The 12,648-nt window shown below is 39.0% G+C and overlaps 1 protein-coding gene across 14 annotated transcripts in view; it reads left to right on the top strand.

The window, feature by feature from the left end:
* CTNND2 (catenin delta 2) overlaps positions 1-12,648 on the top strand; it is a 631,505-nt gene that overhangs the window by 478,255 nt on the left and 140,602 nt on the right. For all 14 annotated transcript variants that reach the window (XR_003527693.1, XM_027643865.1, XM_027643864.1 and 11 more), the window contains one exon: positions 9,022-9,235. Coding sequence is in view for 13 of the 14 variants with exons in the window: in XM_027643865.1 (XP_027499666.1) it covers positions 9,022-9,235 (214 nt within the window). In the remaining variant the exon portion in view is untranslated. The remainder of the gene's footprint in view (positions 1-9,021; positions 9,236-12,648) is intronic.

The following is a 12,648-nucleotide window of genomic DNA, read 5'->3' as shown; positions in this document are numbered from 1 at the left end:
TTTAGAATAGGATGCTTTTGTTGTCTTTCAAATTAATGTTTTTTAAGAGTTTAGGGTAAAATGCTTTACAATTATAGCTAACTTATACCTAGCCAGGGATTTTTTTTAGTCAAATATAAAATCACACTAAAACCTTGATTTATAATAGGTATAGCCTTCCTACCAAGGATGAAAACCAAAATGTGTCACAGAGCAGAATACAGTAAGGCTTACGGACTGAGAAAGCAGCACATTTATTCATACCTTCCCAAGGCAATTTTAGAACATGATTTTGAGTCTCCTCCTGTTCAGAAAATGTTTTTGAGGCTCTGTTAACCTCACGTATAGATCCCAAGATCTAAAGAGGTCATTCAAGAGATACAGGGAAAACAAAACTATTCTCAGTAACAGAAATAAGATACCCAGTCCCATAAGGAAAGCTCCTGAGTATTGAGCCCGTGCTGTGGATCCTCACATATTGCACAACCATTCCACCAAACACCCACCTGGTTTCTACAGACACACGAAATAGATCCTCTTCCTTCTCCATGCAGTGCAGTTTAGCACACAAGGGAACAATTTTTATTCAAGTAGAACATTGTATATGCCCTGGTGGTTGAATTTATTTACATTATGCCTCTTCACAGCTTTATGTTGCCTTTGTGCCTGATCTGAAAAGTCCTAATGAGAAAACCATTCTTAAATAGGACCTAGATCCAAACCCTGATTTAGATTCCTTAAACAAATTAGACTTTGGAGTTAATGCAGCAATTTGCATAACATTCTCCTCTATTTTCAGCTAAAATTGCTCAGCACTTTTTTAAACTTGTAGCAAATTACTTTGCTAATGAGACTAAATTACCCTGTGATGTTACAGGTAAATTTGTCTGTAATAAATTCTCACATGGGTTTGCAGTGTACCGATTTTGTCTTCTCTTCCTGTTGTTCCATAGACACATCAGAAGAAATAGTGGAGAGGATTTAAAGTTTGAACCACTGCATTTATCTTAAGAGACCCACTGTACTGAAAACTATTCCCATATTCTGATGGAGATTTGTTTTCTCTCCTTCTCTCCTTTCTCTCCTTCACATCTGTTTTAAGTTTTAGGAACTAAGTTTCCAAAACTAGCTAGCAATGAGGCTGCCTGTCTTCCAAACTCTTCTCTGATAAATAGTGTATTTTTTTTCCTCTTAGGTGGAAGCCATTTTAGTAATGTAAACAAGACAAAGATAAATAATGGAGAGAATTTTTGATTGCAAAAAAAAGCTAGAAATGTAATAATTTCATGGATATAAATGGTCAGTGCAGTCAAGTTGCTCTGCAGCCTCTGGCCTCCTGGACTTTCTTTTAGTGCTCTGGTCTGTGTGGGCACACCAGTCTGCTCAGACAGTGAGCCTGAGAAGAACAGAGTGACTGTAGTCAAAGAGCGTCTCACAAACACCACACTGCCTGCCACCATTTAAAAAGTCTTGGGCATTTTGTTCAGCTCACTTGCAGCTTCTCCTTCCAGCAACAGAATTGCTTGAAATCTATTCACATGTGAAATAGTAAGCACTTACTCTGCTAGTTAGAAAACCAGCATCTAAGAACATTAAAACCAATTATTACAAATAATTTCCAGAAGCAGACCTAAACTGAAAAGTCTTTTTAATTTGGTGTTTATTGAATATATACTGTCACCTGTGCTAGCAGTCACTTAGTTTTTAGTTCTGCTCCGTATGTAACACTGTGACATTAAAAATAATTCCATGTGTTTAAATACTTATATTTTGATATATTGAAACATGCTTTCTTAATAACAGAAGTGTCACAGAATAAGTGGTGGATGATGCTGTGTGTTATGTCAATTAAGCTGGCAATTAATATCTATGATGTGTAGAAAGGCTTGATTGTTGTTAGATTTCCTTCACCACCTTTGGATGAAGATTTATTCAAAAGTGATTATTAAGAAAAATGTGGAAATTAAACATCTAACCATGAATTAATCTTTGAGTTAGGAATGTGGAGCTGTTAATAGTGGAAGACTTAATGTCTTATTGTTAAGAGGAGATTGTGTTATTTTAGAAACACACTTTATCACTCTGTCAGTCTCTAACAATTTCTGTCACCTGCTCTTAATCCTCTTTTGTTTCCATTATATTTTACTTTGTAAGGCAGGGTAGTCAGAATTAAATGCAGAGAAGGATGTTCCAGTTATACCTACTGGCAAAATTTGAACAATATCTCAGATACCCACTTGCTGAGTATAAATAGAAGAGGAAGGGTGTTTGGGTTTCTATCACAGCTGTATTTTTAGTCTGTTTTGGAATACCTAATTATCTAACAATCTTTGGCTAAACTGTTTAAAATTTGAAGCTTCCCTTTTCTTCCTTTTTGTATCTCTAGCTCTATTTTTTGCAGCCTTCCAAGGGATGGAAGAGGCAATTTCCATTATCCAGTGATTGAAAGAAAGGGTTTTGCTTCTTTTTTTTCTTTGCTGCCTGGCAGAATAGAATAATTTTTCACAGATTTCCCAACTTATATTTCAAAATAGGGTTCAAAACCTTAGTAGTAGTCAAAACAGCTAATGTCAATTAGCTTTGACTTGCTTCTTGTATTACAAAGCCATAAGCAATAACCAGATTCCAGGGTCAGTTTTCTCATAGCTAAGTATGAAGAGAGGTCAATCACCTATATTTTGTTCACTCTTGTCTCACCAGTATCTATCCTCTAGAACCACAGCGTCCCTGATAGCTCTTTCCCACATCTCCTATCCAGCTCATCAGCTATTCCAGCTCCAGGGTCACTAGTGTTACGCCAATCCAGAATGTAGACCATACTCATTCAGGAAAATTATTAGCAATTAGGATTAATAAGAAGATAAAGCCGGACTGCAGTGATCAAGCGAAGGTTTGGCTGGACCAGCATACTTAAGCACAATTTATTTATACATCTCATCCTTCTCTATTTTCTCATGTTATTCCTCCCCCATGCGTTTGGATATTTGCTGTTTCCTATCTTTGCCCTTCTGCCCAAACATCCCATAGTTTGGCACATTGTCACAATCCCTTGCAACATCCCATCAGCATGTTCTTTCCCATAGGACCTGTGATGACCTTTTCATTCATTCCTCCCTGTGTGCCCATTTTACCAGTTAACAGAGCTCAGGCTGAACCTCTCCAAGCCTTGGAGCAGTTCCTTCAGTAGTCCATCAACCAGTGAACTCCCAGACCTGGTCTTTTGTAATGTCTCTTGCTTTATAGGGTTTGTGTATGTAAGTGTGGTTTATTACTTTTCCTGTCTCATCTATGTTTATATGCTGGACAGCCATTGAGCAGATGTCCTCATGAAACAGATGTCCTTACTTTCCAGGTATCTACATAGCGTTCACATCCTACATTTCATTTCCTTCCATACATCCAACCCATCTATTGTATTGAATTAGAAAAGCAAGCTATCAAGCAATTCATACGCTAAAACCATACAGTAATCAAGTGTATATGTATAGAGATAAATAGATAGATAGATATAGATATATTGTTTCAGGCATATCATCAATGTATTATTGACTTGTTTTGCCAACACATATGCTTCAGGCTGGTCATATGTAACTCCTGGTAGATTAAGTATTGAACAGTCCACTGTTGTGGTAACCACCATTGAATCAAAGGTGTCTCTGTTTGAGACTATTTGGAGGGGCAGAGACCTTGGATGGAAGTCTCCTTCCTCTGATTCAATTCCCCTGGTTCTCTCCAATACAGAGAGAGAGAGATCAGACACACTAAGATGTAAGTGAAAAAATAACTCTTTATCAAGAGGAATGCTAAACAGTACTGATAAAACTGGGTTGAGCTAACCAGAAAAATTCCCAAGTTCCTGCCCACCAGACCAAAACAAGATGGCACCAGCCTCCCCCCACCCATTAAAACCTGACAGGAATAGCTGGAGGGTCAGTGCTGGAGTGAGGCTGCAGTGCTGGCACAGGCACAAGACACCCTCTGGTCACTGTAACTCTGATGGTGGTTGTAGTCCTGATCCGCTGAGGTGGGGGTAGACGCCTGAGTGGTGGAAGTCCCATTGAGTGAGGGAAGTCTGCCTAATGAAGTCCGTGTGGTCTTTTATTGGGCTCAGGGTAGGTGGGAATGCCTCTGGTACCTCCACTGGGGCAGAGAGTTCTTCACTGGATGATTAATGCTGGATCACAGAACATTTCATGTGTCTTTGACACCTTCTAAGCACAGGTGGATCCATTATGGCCACCAGCAGAGATGAATATCTTCAGGTCATGTGAGTGAATTGTCCTGATGTCTCCCCATGAGAGTTATCACACGAGTTATTTGTGTAAGGACAAAGAAACAGCTTGCAGCCTGAGGTGGCAGGTGTGCATACCCTCTGAGTCATCAGCCTTCCGGTCTTTTCACACTAGTGGATACATTCTTCTCCTAGGAGAGTACCACCCTTATCTTAAGTCCCTCCCCACAGTCTAAATTAGTAGGCATATTTGGAGAAAAGAGAAAAGAAAAGGTGAATAACAGAGTCTCTGTGTAACCCGGGACAAAAGGTCAGCCTTGAAACTGATAAATTACATTTCTCAAAGGATCTTGGCATGTGATATCCAAGCTGTCCTTATTGGGAACATAATTATCACTGCCTTCAGTACTGACCTGAACCCCTTCTTGAATCCAAATTCACTTTTTATTTTCACTGTGTGGGTACCAATACATTCTCAGATGTAATGCAAAAAAACTTGATATGATACCAGAGGAGGAGATTGTCATCAAGCCGATTGCACTTTCCTCAATCTGTGTACTAGAGTCTGATACCTTTTGCTGTCCTATCTACCTGTGTTATGGCATCATGGGACTTGACGAGAGCAAGTGCTTCTGATCAGCAAGTAGACAGTGGCATTAATGACAGACAGCCAACTTAAAGAAGAAAGTTTGAAAATGTCTTGGTAAAAGAACATGTGATTCATCAGATGAAAGCAGCTCTCTGCTTACCATGGATTTTTTTTTGTGGCAAAATTAATGTAATTTCTGTTCTGTCAGTTTTTAGTTTGATTGGAATAGATTCCTGATTTATTAGTAAAGCTGAACAATTAATTCAGACATATGCATGCTGAGCTTGATAGGGTTTGCCATACACTTCATAATGCCACATGTGAAAGAGCACAGCTCTTTATTTAACAGCTAACAGCATTTTCCAAAGATGTACACAAACTATTTCTAGTTTCATTTCCTTTGCCTCAAACAAATAATTTAATTTTCTTTACCTCTGTTTCCATAAATTTAAATAGATTCTGGTAACATCCATCACAGTCTCACAATTTGTCAGGCATAGTTGAACCTGCTGGAGAGTATAGTTTTAAACAGTTGTATAGATATGTGATGGAAACACAAAGCTGGGATGAGACTTCTGGTGAATAAGGGCTGTTGAAAAAAAAACAAAACCAAAAACAACAAAGCAAGACAGTAGTCCAGATAAAAAACAGCATCAGAAACTGTGCTCCCAGTTGTGAACAATCAGCTTCATCTCTCCCCGCTTGACACAATTTCTCTGCCAAGTATCTGAGCTTGGAAATTGAAAGAAAGTTTGCAAAATAAGTCTTGTCTTTCCCAGGTAAGAATAGGATCTATCTTCAATAAAATTTAAGACATTTTATCAGGTTATGTAAGGTGTTATGTAACATCTGTTTTATTTCTGTTGTATTACCCATAATTTTTTTTACAGAAATGCACTTTAGATTAATATTTTATGCTCTCGCTTTTAAGAAACTGTCTTTGAATCATTTTGGTCTGCTGCTGACTTCAGGTTCCTGGGAGAGGAGGAGCTGCATGAGCTGAATACTAGTGTGCTGTCAGCTACCACAACTGAAGAGGGAAGGTGCAGATTTGAATGTGTCAGAACCACACATTTCCCCTTAGAATGAGCAGAAAATAGCAAAACTTGTCACCTGAGAGCATCTATAAACTGCTGAGGAGCATGAGATGCCACTTGATTGTGTCCAAGAGGAAGAGTGGGGAAAAAAGCATAGGCACAGTCCCTCTGAAAGGAGGCAGAGTCTTTAGATGAATTACAGTACCCAGAATAATTTTTGCTACAAAGTAATAATTTTTCTCATTCTTAATCTTTTTTTTAGCAGTGAAGCAATTAAAATATTCATTCAACATATTGTGCTTTGAAAATATAATTCACAAAGATCAGCAGGCATGTTTTCATTCTGTCGTTCCTGATATTACTCATCACACCAGGCAACTCATTTATTTTTAACTGTCTTCTTTCTTCTATCAGATCTTGTTTCTTTTCAGAGGTTGAAATGTGAAGCTCAGTGGTTGATTCACTTTTTGTGAAACTGAAGCATAAATTTTTGTTCCTAGTCTGTTTAGTAGATGTCATCTGTTTTGTCATGTAGGTGGCTCTTTGTGTAGCATGGCTGGTTTTGAAAATCTGGTCAGCAGAGGAAGCAAACGTATTTTAATATGAAGGTTAAATGATGATATATTGTAAACCCAAGCAAACAAACAAGCCTCACTGCTCACCTCTCCCAAATAAACTTGGTAAATTTTTCCTGGCTTGGAAATTAACTAATTGATTCATTACAAGTCATCCTGTTTACATGGGAAAGTTTTGACAAGTGAGATATATTGCAACACCTTTTCTCTTTGACCTGTTTATCTGGTTTCTAAACTGAAAGATGTCATGGTTTCTCTGAGCAGCAGAAGCATAGATTCTCTAAAAGATTAGTGAACTTTTCTGCCTCTCATTGATATATATTTCACCAATGTCCATTCATATCTCTGCACTCTCCACATAATGCTGGTTGCTGTAGTCTTTGAGGTGACCTGCATATTGCTCAGGAAGTTGGACATGAAGTACTCATATAATACCTATTTAAGGGAAAATATAAACACTAGCATTTTGACATTTAGGACAAGGCTGTGTTGTAACTGTATAGGCATTGAAACATTTTAATTTAACACTGTAACATCTTGGTTTATACACTTTTTGACTACACAAGTGGTTTTTTTTTTGGTCTTGCTGTTATTAAAAAAAACAAGAATGTGCCAGATAAACTGGTAGAAGAAAGAGAGATAACTTCTGTTTCAGCAGTGAGTAATTTCGTATAGCTCAGTTTTGGAACCTCAAGGGCTGACTCATTTTTTCAGTCTTTATTTGCAGTGAATTGTAGAATCATAGAACCATTTAGGTTAGAAATGACCTCTAAGGTCATAGAATCCAACCATTAACTCCAAAGTCCATCATTAAGTGTCACATCTACACAACTTTTAAATACGTTTAAGGACGGTGACTCTATCACTTCCCTGGGCAACCTGTTCCTGTGTTTGACAACTCTTTTGGTGAAGAATTTTTTCATAATATCCAACCTAAACCTCCCCTTAAGGACATTTTCTTTTGTCCTACCACTTTCTACTTGGGAGAAGAAACCGACCCCCACCTGGCTACAACCTCCTTTCAGGTAGTTGTAGAGAGGAGTAAGTTTCCCCCTGAGCCTCCTTTTCTCCAGGCTGAGCAACCTGAGTTCCCACAGCTTGTCATCAGGGGACTTGTGTTCTAGACCCTTTGCTGCTCAGTTGCTCTTCTCTGGACTCACTTCAGCCCCTCAATGTCTTTCTTGGATGAGGGGCCCAAAACTTGACACAGGATTCAAGGTGTGGCCTCACCAGTGCTGAGTACAGGGGGACAATCACTGCCCAAGTCCTGCTGACCACACTATTGTTGATACAGGCCAGGATGCCACTGGCCTTCTTTGACACTAGGCACACTGCTGGCTCATGTTCAGCTGGCTGTAGACAGTTCCTTTCACAACTGACATCTTTCCAGCTAATCTTCCACAAGTCTGTAGCGTTGCATGGGGTTGTTGTGACTGTAACACAGGACTCAGAACTTTGCCTTGTTTAGGCTAGTGTTAGATCCATGAAATGCCATACGTCGATATGACTCCCCTCTGCAGAACTGCAAGAACACATGCCCATGCAAGAACAGCTTCACAAATATTTCAAAACCTTTATGTCTTAAAAGTAAAATGACCAGCTGAAGTGCCTGGCTGGCTTTGTGCCTCAGCCAACTACACACGTGGGGAAACTTTTTGACAGAGATGTCTGTATAACTTGCTTGAAGCTAAAACGTCGTACTCTTTGGATGTTAGTTTTCAATAAATGTGGCTTCTTAAAATTAGATTCAAGAGTGGTTGATGTTTGAGAAACAAATAGTGTCAGAGAGTAATAAAGTATTTGCTGGAAATAGATTTTATAATAAATTGTACTTGGTATTCTTGACCTTCTTGATTGTTTGCTGAAATACTTTTGTGCTTTTTCTATAATGATATTTTCCCAAATCTTCGGTCGCGAAGCCCCGCAATGATAATGATATTTTATATAAGATATCGCATTAGAAATTTATTTTGTAGTCCACCTTGTTTATGCATGTTTATGTTCCTACCTCACTGAAGGGTCTCCTTCAGTCTTAGTAGAACAAGCTTGCCACTATGTTTTTGTCATCTTTGTCTGTTTGTGCAGACTTCCTCCTTTTGCTTTCATCTTTGCTCATCCCAATTCAGTTGATATAGCATCCTTACTGAGACTACAGTAGCTACTCACATTCCCAGAAATTAAATGTAAAGGCAGGACTACTGAAAACTTTATGACATTAAGTGCTTTGTTTTTGTTTGCTACAGTCTTGTGGTTTTTCCTGTAGCTTGTGATGTGTTGCACTCTTGAAGGAGATGATGTTTCTCCTGCACAGGAGAAACCCTCGCCAAGGCAAACCTTGATGAACCATGAGCAACCTTCATGAGGCAACACTCTTGGCTGACTTTGACTGCTTTTACAGAGGTTCAGGTTTGCCAGTTTGTACAGTTATGTTGCCAATGGAAAAATAATACAAGGAATCAAAGTAGTGTAATGTAGCAGCTTTGCAGTGCTACCAGCACACCTTTGCTGGCCCACAGCCTGCATAAACCACAGCTTAATTTCATTGGATAGCTTTTATTAATATCAATATTCATTCGCTAACTTTATGATTATCATTTTGGCCTGTTTCAGATAAGAAGACAAGGTGGAATACAGTTACTGGTGGACCTCTTGGACCATCGGATGACAGAAGTCCACCGTAGTGCCTGTGGAGCTTTGAGAAACTTGGTATATGGGAAGGCAAATGATGACAACAAAATTGCTCTGAAAAACTGTGGTGGTATCCCAGCATTAGTACGGTTACTCCGCAAGACTACAGATTTGGAAATCAGAGAACTGGTCACAGGTTTGAATCTTTCAATATTTTTGTTCAAACTGTATATCAGTCTTGCAAGCATAGTTCTGTGCTGCATGCCACTGACTCCATCAGTAAGTATTTTGTTACAATATTATTTCCCATAACAAAAAACTTTCAATCCCTTTGGATATATGTAATGTATGAATAGCTTTCAGTATCATGCAGTTTATAGATGTAGGCATGGCTTAAGCCTATGATTGCTGGTTCACTTTGTTCTTGGTTAGCCATGAATGCTCTTGCAAGAGATGTGCTTCATACATAGATATGTTGTGGTGGGAATCCTCTCCCTCCTGTCTAGTGTAGGGTTGCCCATGCAGAAGTTATATTTTACTGAATTTACTTAGAAGCTGTTACTCGTTCCTTTTATATCCTATATAGTGAGAAGGAAAATTTGTTTGGGGGTTTTCTGCCTTTCTTGAGGTTCTGATAGGAAAACGGAATACTGTGTTGGAGAGGTGGACAACATCATCTTAAGCTTTTGTTTCTGAAATCTGATACCATGCTATGTGATGTGCTATACACAGAGCATGCAGGTAGTGAGAGTTTATTTTTTTTCTTGATAGAGTAGAGTCTGGTCTTTTTAAGATTGTTTGGACTTTGTCCCTTATGAAATTCAAGGGGGAGGGGAGTGGAGGTGGTGTTCAGAAATACAGGAATGCTGTCAAACAGGGCTGATCTGAAATTTTTGGAGGTGTTTTTTCCCCTTGCCCCTAAGTTATCCTATTTAATATGCACAACAGAAACTAGATGGTGGTTTTTTTATTTTTTACTTTGTGACTTAATTCTATTTGATTGTTCATATCAGTGTGGTGATTAACTTAAGGCTACAAATAAAAAATATTTTTGTCATCCTATTTTCAATGCCTGTATTTTCATTATGATTTTCCTACTAAAATATGTAAGAAAATTTCTCATTTCTGTCACAGAATCATCAGAGTGCATGTTATCTATGCTTCTGCAGAAATTACTTACCTTTTGTTTCAGGCCTCATTTAGGAAACAATTGATAGGATTATCATCCTTTGGTTGGCTCCTGGTTCCTTTCTTGAGGGTGTCTGAATAAACTGCATGGTGTTTATTAAATGTAGATTTTTATATTTAATTTTGTGTCTTAGTTGCAACACTTATCACCTCCTACTTGTTAGTCAGGATTAATGGGGCAGAGATATGGGGTTACATGAGCTGAGATAATGCCTCCTGTAGAGTGACAGAATTACTGACAGATCTAATAAAGTGTAACCACTACTTTAGATTCAACATACTTTTTTGTCCCTTGGTTATGTTGTTGGTGTCCTGGCTCCAGCAAACATTTTTCCTATATTTTCTGAGTAGTGAGAGGCAAACTGCTAATAAACATCAGCAGTATACCTGAGCAGTCACAGTGACACTTCCCATACCATCTGTAAATGGAACACATTAGGTCAGTTTAAGAAAATACATGGGGCTATGGTTTACACTGATTCCATTGCACAGCATGTTGTTAAATTTTCCTAAATTCCCACAGAAAGAAAGGATATGTGGGCTAGAATGCCCTCAAAGTGTTATTGCCAGGAGGAGTAGGTCCTGACCTTCAATGGTAGGCAGTAACCTGCCTTTGTACAGGTAGATGCAGCTCCCAGGGATGGTGAGCATCAGGAGTGTTGGACATGTATGAAAGGGGAGAAAAGCGAGATGGTGACCCTGAGGAATGGAATCAAAGCCAGTGGTATTTTAAGATTTTATTCTTGGGTTTGTATTGGGGTTTTTTGTTTGTTTTAATAGCCAGGACATCCCATGCTTGCCCTGGCCCTGTTTTGTGCCTTTCAGAATGTAAATAACTAGTCCTTGCTTTCAAAATGCAAACCTGGTTGTGGTAGTGTTCTGCAAAGAGTCCTTTCAAAGTAAGGCTCATAGTTGCAGTTCTCATCTTGCATCTCTTAGGAAACAGGCTGAAGTCACATATCTGAATCAGTTCTCCTTTGCTTTTTTTTTGTAAAATCTTGTGGTATGACAGCTACCCCAGCTCAATTCCTTCCTTCTGTCCTTTCTGGGGAAAGAAAGGTAGCTCCTGCAGCAGATTCCTCAGTAATGAAAAGATTTGATTTGGTGGCAGGCACAAGGAAAAATAAAAGAAATTCTTCATGCTTTCCATCAGCCTTCCTGAGCTGAGGTGGCAGGAAGGTGATTATTTCAGTAGGGTCACTATAGCCTGAAGGAGATACAGAGAAAGTAATAGCAAATGTCTGTTTTGGGAGTAAACATAATACCTTGAGCCTTTCTATCGCATGTTCATTGTGCATCCTGTCTATATAAAAGCTGCACTTGTTTGTTACTTTTAGAGAGGACACAAAGTTCCTGCCTTAGGAATTCATACGGGCTCTGACATTGCTGCCCCTAAATACTCCTCCAGCATTTGTCCTCAGAGCACTTCTCTTAGGTGGGGAAGTGTCGTTATCTTGGTTTTACAGATGGGGAACTGGGCCTATCAGGTGTAAATGACCTGTTCAGAAATGTGGCAAGATGAAGGTGTGAATCACTCTGAATAGGCACTCAGCTGCAAGGGAAGAAATATGAGCAGGAGAGGTTTTTTAGCAGCTCAATTTGTCTGGTAGCAGTGAAGCATTCATTGCCTGCCCCAAGTACCTTAGAGCACTCACCCAACAGAGCGAAAGTTCTGATATTAGTTTCTTCCTCAAACACGCACATTTTCTTCCTTTTTGTTGCTTCTCTCTAAGGAGATTATAACTTAAATTTCCAGCAATCTCAAGACTGGCTTTGGAAGGATATTTAAACCTGCAGACCAGCTTTCTATCCTAGTAGCTCCTTGATTGTCAGAGTTGCCTTCAGCACCATTTGTGGCTTTTCCTCTTTTCCAGATACTTCTTTCTGGCATAATCTCTCCAAAACAGAGTTTTTCACTTTGTCCTTTATCTTGTCTTTCTCCTCTTCAGTAGCAGAGGTCTTGGGCTAATACTTGAAAACCTTACCATGCTCCAATTTTTGGATGCACAAATTTAACCTTATAGCTTCAAGGCTCTGTCATGTCAAGCAAATCATTTCAGTGCAGGCTCCCATGTTGAAGCAATGAAGGAACTGTGCTGCCTGGCTGTTATGAAGTTAAATGGTGTTAATGCCCAGGAACTGCTTCCTAAGATATGGAAAGATTTTTCTTACAGAAACACTTCCACAGTCATAGGTTTTTACTAGAAGAATGTGGATAAACTGAGGTATACAAATGGATTTATACGTTTATGTGAAAGTGAACTACTCTGATAGAAATAGAGATGTCAGCATGGCTAAAGCCTCTGGTAGTTTCCAGAACTCAAGGAGGACCAGAACTACAATATCTTTTGCCTGTAGATCTGTAAATGAAAATAAATAGGTGTAAGCTGGACATGCCGTACTTAACTTAGCCATCTTTTC

This window comes from Corapipo altera, unplaced genomic scaffold (genome assembly GCF_003945725.1).
Source record: "Corapipo altera isolate COAL_440 unplaced genomic scaffold, ASM394572v1 24b, whole genome shotgun sequence".
NCBI classification, from domain to species: domain Eukaryota; kingdom Metazoa; phylum Chordata; class Aves; order Passeriformes; family Pipridae; genus Corapipo; species Corapipo altera.
Note: the sequence above shows the minus strand (reverse complement) of the source record. Positions and strands in the feature narration are given on the sequence as shown.